At 43.1% G+C, this 5,902-nt stretch overlaps 1 protein-coding gene across 1 annotated transcript in view; it reads left to right on the top strand.

The window, feature by feature from the left end:
- Positions 1-1,333: 1,333 nt before the first annotated feature.
- MYOF (myoferlin) overlaps positions 1,334-5,902 on the top strand; it is a 142,731-nt gene continuing 138,162 nt past the window's right edge. Inside the window, exon 1 of the mRNA XM_005884066.2 lies at positions 1,334-1,621. Coding sequence (XP_005884128.1) covers positions 1,534-1,621 — 88 coding nt within the window. The 5' untranslated portion in view covers positions 1,334-1,533. The remainder of the gene's footprint in view (positions 1,622-5,902) is intronic.

The raw sequence follows: 5,902 nt of genomic DNA, 5'->3' as shown, positions 1-5,902 counted from the left end.
TGTTAGAATCTTATAGATTTACATGTAAAACCTGATTGTCTTGGTAATGAATGTGGTTTCCAGGCCTCTGCAGGAGGACGGATGAGATAACTGCAGAAATGAGAGGTTAAGAAATGTGAACCCTGCCCGGCCAGCATGGCTCAGTGGTTGAGCGTCGATCTATGAACCACGAGGTCACAGTTCAATTCCTGGTCAGGGCACATGCCCGGCTTGCAGGCTCAATCCCCAGTGTGGAGCATGCAGGAAGCAGCCAATCAATGATTCTCTCTCATCATTGATGTTTCCATTTCTCTCTTCCTCCTCCCTCTCTCTTCCTTTCTGAAATCAATAAAAATAAAAAACAAAGAAATGTGAACATCTACATATCTCAAAAATGGTGTAAGAGGACCCATACTCAGGCCTGGCTGACTATTAACCCCATCCCCAAGGGGATTTCTAGTCACCTTGACCTGTGTTCAGCAAGAAGCCTGTTAAGTCGGTTTAGCCGGAATCCCTTCTCCCTGGTGTTTCCTTAAAGTAAATTTCCATCCACTGTCCTTCATCTTGCTTCTAGGCTATACATCCCCACTTGCTTCCGCTCTATCTGGAGTTGAACCCAACCTCTCTCCTCAGCTGCAAAATTCCATCGCAGTGGTCCCTATACCTATTTCAGTAGCCCCCCTGACCTTGAATAAAGTCGTTCTGACCAGGCTTTAACAAGTGTCATTGACCATATATATTTTTCTTTAACAATGGAAAGACACTTCTCAGGTTTAGGTCCTGAGAGCTTGGAGAGCCGTTTTCTCCTTTTTATTGAAGACTGTTAGCAGCATTTGATGGACCATGAACACGTAGGTGCCCAGCTCTTACCACTTAAGGATTTTTAAAGAAATACTATGGTGAATCCTTTTGGAAAGCCAAGGATCAGCCAATTTTGTAAACCCGTTATTACTGCCTCCAGATTGGGCTGGTTTGAACTAAACTCGGTTATTCCTCTGCTATACAGCAGGGGGCACCCTTTAACGGATTTTAAACATTTTTTTCCCCTATAAGTTGTTGAATGGGTGTGTTCCACAGTATGAGAGTAGAAACAGCAAAAGTAAAAAAAATTTTTTTAAATGATTAAGTAAAGTTTTAAAGCTTCATGAAGCTCAGAAAAGAATAAAAGCAGTGGCAGAAAACCAATGGATGTGGTTTCACGAATTGTTACTTAGAGGTCTCCTAACCTGCCCACATTTATTAGCTCTAAATCCATTTTAGTTTCATCTGTTACACATAACTATTTTTAGCTGGGGTTTGGTCCTTCTCACTTCCACATTTCCCGAATTCATAAGTGGTGCCTGGGGCACTGAGGAGGCCCTGGGACTTGGATATCAGTTTACACCAGCCTTCAGTAAACAGTCCCTCGGAGATCCACCCATCGCCTTCGCCTTCCCCTTCCCTCCCTCTGAGGTCCTCCCCAGCCTCCTCTCGCTGGGCGGTGCTGCCCGGAGCGCCAGCGTCCGTGGCTGCAAACCTCGTTTGTGGAAACTTGCTTTCACCCCATTCAGAGCCATGCTTCGCGTGATTGTGGAATCTGCCATCAATATCCCTAAAACGAAATTTGGGAAACCGGATCCTATTGTTTCTGTTATTTTTAAGGGTAAGACAAAGTTTTCTTCCTTTTCTCAAGTCCTGTTTCGGAATGTCCGTGTACTGGCTGCTATAATCTGATGACCCAATGTTAGCCAGCTGGGTCTCAAATTTCTCAGCTGTGAAAGAAACGCAAGTTCTTTCAAAGTCTGCGTTTAGGCGACTGATAAAACCAAATCTCTGGCTTTAGCTCGAGTTGGTTTACCTGGGCAGGTCCTTTAGGCGACTGATAAAACCAAATCTCTGGCTTTAGCTGGGCAGGTCAGGGGAGGGGACCGATTCCCGTGGAAGGCATTTAATTTCCCCCATGGCTTTGCGGTTCATTGAGTGACCTCTTAATGTACTTTCTGTAAGCCGTTGGAGGGAAAAAATGTATTTGTTAATCCCCAAATTTCAAATATCAAAAAAGGTCTGTGTTGGTTCAAAGTAAGAGTACTATGCACCTTTTTTATAGTCCATGCCAGTGAGAAATGGGTAAAGGAGGAAAAAGTACAGTTTAATTGTCTGAGGTACCATGACTCCGTAAAACAGCCCCTCGAAGCTTGTCACTGGCCAAGGAGGTGCGGGGGAAGCTGTTATTTTGGATTAGTTTGTTTTCCCGTTATTTTGTGCCTCTTTGTAATTGTTCATCTCTCCAAAGTTGGGATGTTTTTTGTATGTTCTGTAGCTCTTAGGTTGCACACAGGGGAAAGAGCCATGGCAAAGCACGTCTGCAGGTTGGGGATCTATTTGTAGTTTGGTCTCTTTGAATGACTTTGGGCAAGTGACCCACTTTATCTGGATGTCAGTTTTCTTTCTGCAAAATGGGTAAGGAGATTTTAGACTAGATCATCTTTAAAAGGCCCATTGTAATTCCAAAAGGTCATCATTCTATGACATTTAATTGCAGTGGAAGGGGACAGGAGTGGCTGGTGTGACGGCACTCTCCCAGGCATTGTGAAATGATTCCAGTTTTGGCTGGATTGATGTGTCTACTAGTGAATCTGAGTTTAAGAGCTTTTATCACTTTCTGTTTGTCCACGATCGTTGGTAAGGGCAGGAGAGTGAGAGTGAGAGGGGAGGGCACAGAGAGTGGGAGCCTTGATGGGCCCAGCTTTCTTGACCATGCCTCGGCACCTTTCTCTCTTCCTCCAGGAACCTGACTGCTTCTCTCTTCCAGTTTCTGGTTAATCTATGCCTTTCTCTTTTCTTTTGTATATTTTATCTCCCTATTTCTCTTCTCAAACTTCTTCCTGTGAGTATAAGCAAGAAATGAAAGAAATGAAAATCAAAGTTGCAAATGGTTGTTTTGTTTAAAGAAATTTGGGGGCCTTGGCCAGCTCAGTTGGTTAGAGTGTCGTCCTGATACGCCAAGGTTATGGGTTTGATCCCTTTTAGAGCACATAAAAGAATCAACCAATGACTGCATAAATAAGTGGAACAACAAATCAATGTTGCGTTCTCTCTCTCTCTCTCTCTCTCTCTCTCTCTTAAATCAATAATAATAAAAAAAATCTCTCTTTCCTCTAAAATCCTATATAATAAAATCCTAATATGCAAATTGACCGAATGGTGGAAAGACCAGTCACTATGACGCACACTGACCACCAGGAGGCAGATGCTCAATGCAGGAGCTGCCCCCTGGTGGTCAGTGCGCTCCCATAGGGGGAGCACCACTCAGCCAGAAGCCAGGCTCACAGCTGGCAAGAGCAGTGGCAGTGGTGGGAGCCTCTCCGGCCTCCGCTGCAGGCAGGCAGTAAGGAGCAAGGACTCCCGAACTACGAGAGGGTGCAGGCTTTGCTGAGGGACCCCCTTCCCTGAGTCCACAAGTTTTGTGCACTGGGCCTCTAGTCAATAATAATAAAAAATTTGAGAGCAAAAGTTGGATTCTTAAAGGACAATGTGTCTTGAGAATCTGGTTAGTAAATATCATGTAGTCATGTTATATCAGAGTTTATTGACTTGTATTAAGATAAAATTTTTCCCTTGAAGCTATTACATAATAGAGACATAACCTGAAAAGTTTGTATTATTTGCCACTGATATGTAAAGACATGTAAACACATATTGGGTTCAACCTGGTGATGTCATTATTTGAGGCACATTGTATAGGTCAGTGATGGCGAACCTATGACACGCGAACTCATTTTTTTGGTTGATTTTTCTTTGTTAAATGGCATTTAAGTATATAAAATAAATATCAAAAATATAAGTCTTTGTTTTACTATGGTTGCAAATATCAAAAAATTTCTATATGTGACACGGCACCAGAGTTAAGTTAGGGTTTTTCAAAATGCTGACACGCCGAGCTTAAAAGGTTCGCCATCACTGGTATAGGTTATAAAAGAATTAAAGTTTAACACTATACTAAAATTTGACTTGTTATTTTGTCAACAATTTTAAATGACTAAAAACATGTGTAAGGTTATAAACATTCAATTGAAAGTGGAAAACTTCATTTAAATTGGGCAAATATAATCTATCCAAACAATTACATTTACTATATTAACTCTAGTTTCTTTTCCAATCTCCTTTGGTTGTACAAACCCAGTGGTAAAGTCATTCATCCATTCATTCATTCATTCATTCATTCATCTGACAAGCAACCTGACAGAAAAAACAACTGTGAACTCAGAGTGGGAACATGGACTATGGCTGCTATAAACTAAATATCTGATGACCCAGTTTTAACCAGTTGGGTCTCAAATTTCTCAGCTGTGGGATGATGGGACTGATCTCCTTGAGGTTCCTTCTGGCTTTACGATTCTATCATTTTACAGTGCCATGTATTGAATACCTGCTCTCAGCAAGCTATGCTGGTATATATGCTGACATGCTAGAGCAGATATAGTAATGAATATGACATTTTTCTTGCTTTCCATTTATTCCAGTGGTTGAAAACTCTGCTGATGGCTGACCCTTTCCACATGTGCCTCCCAATTTTGAGCACTGTGTAAAATCAGCTAACAGTAAGTTCTGGAAGAACTGAGTGTACTTACCCCCTGGTCCATCAGAGGGGCCAGGGGCAAAAGCAGATGTGTTTCATGGTGTGTTGTGGGGTAGATTGGAAAGAGTAAGATGTAAAAAGTCCGAATAGAAGATCAAGGCGGCACCAAAGAAAGCCCTTGTGTTAACTGAAATGTGGAAAATTTTCCCTGTTGAATACATAAAACAGCAAGATCAAGGCCATAAGCAGTTCTTCTCACACCTAAGATGGCAGGAAGAATGGCCACGTGGTGGGCTGCTTGTGGTGATGCCATGTAGACACTGGGTTGGGAATATGCTGCACTGACAGCCAGCTGGTTTAGAGTTGACCTCAATCTTTTGGGTTCAAACCCCCTCTGAGGCTGACTACCGAACTTCTCAGGACCTGGTGTGAACCAGGAGCATTTGGGGGCTACTGGAGTCCCTGTTGTGTGGATGTCATTGATATTTAGCAGCGCAGGAGTAGATTCTGAAAAGCACAAAGCTTATTTGATTGTTCACATTCTTGGGGTGCCCTGGGTTCCCTAATGGCCTGTGAGCCAGAGGTGGCCATTCTTCCTTGAGTCCCATGCAGACAGCCAGACTGTGAAGCTGAGCCTAGAGGAGATTAGATTGGACAGAACTCTGAGGCCTCGCTCAGCTGTAAGACTTCACGATTCCCCCCAACATGACAGGTTTTTTATTTTTAAATTGCAAATAATATAATATTCAAAAATTTTAAATGAAAAGTAATGTATGTATGTATAAACACAACTGGAGCTTCTGGGTTGGTAGACATATGGAGGTGCTGAGGGAGGGGTGTGCTCAGAAAGGGCATGGAGGCTCCACACTCCTTCCCACCTATCTTGCCCTATCCTTTTATAATAAGTCGGTGATTTAATACACATGGCCAGGGTGACATCATGGCCAGGGTGACCTCGTGGCAGTGGGGTAACAAGTCTGCCATTAGATTAGAAGAAACCTCAAGGAGAAGAGCCTGGAACTCTGAAGGGGAGCTTCTCCCTCACACCTCTCCTGGTCATAGTACGTGGAAGTGTTTCCTGCAGCATCACACCCAGTGGGAGGAGAAGGATGGAGCTTTGGTCCCTGGGCCTCAGGTCACAGGACACTAACACTGTTAAGCAGCTGTGAGAAGTAGATAGCCCTCTAAACCATCTAAAAGTTCTTCTGGGCTGTAGGTTCTTGAAACACAAGCAGCAATCAGAAACTGCAAGGGCTTTTTAAAAGCATATACTGGTATACTGGATATATATGTCTATAATAATAAAAGCATAATATGCTAATTAGACCGGGCAACCCTCCAGATGACCTCCCGGACGACCACCAC

The sequence above is a fragment of the Myotis brandtii genome, unplaced genomic scaffold (assembly GCF_000412655.1).
Source record: "Myotis brandtii unplaced genomic scaffold, ASM41265v1 scaffold810, whole genome shotgun sequence".
Taxonomy (NCBI): Eukaryota; Metazoa; Chordata; class Mammalia; order Chiroptera; family Vespertilionidae; genus Myotis; species Myotis brandtii.
Note: the sequence above shows the minus strand (reverse complement) of the source record. Positions and strands in the feature narration are given on the sequence as shown.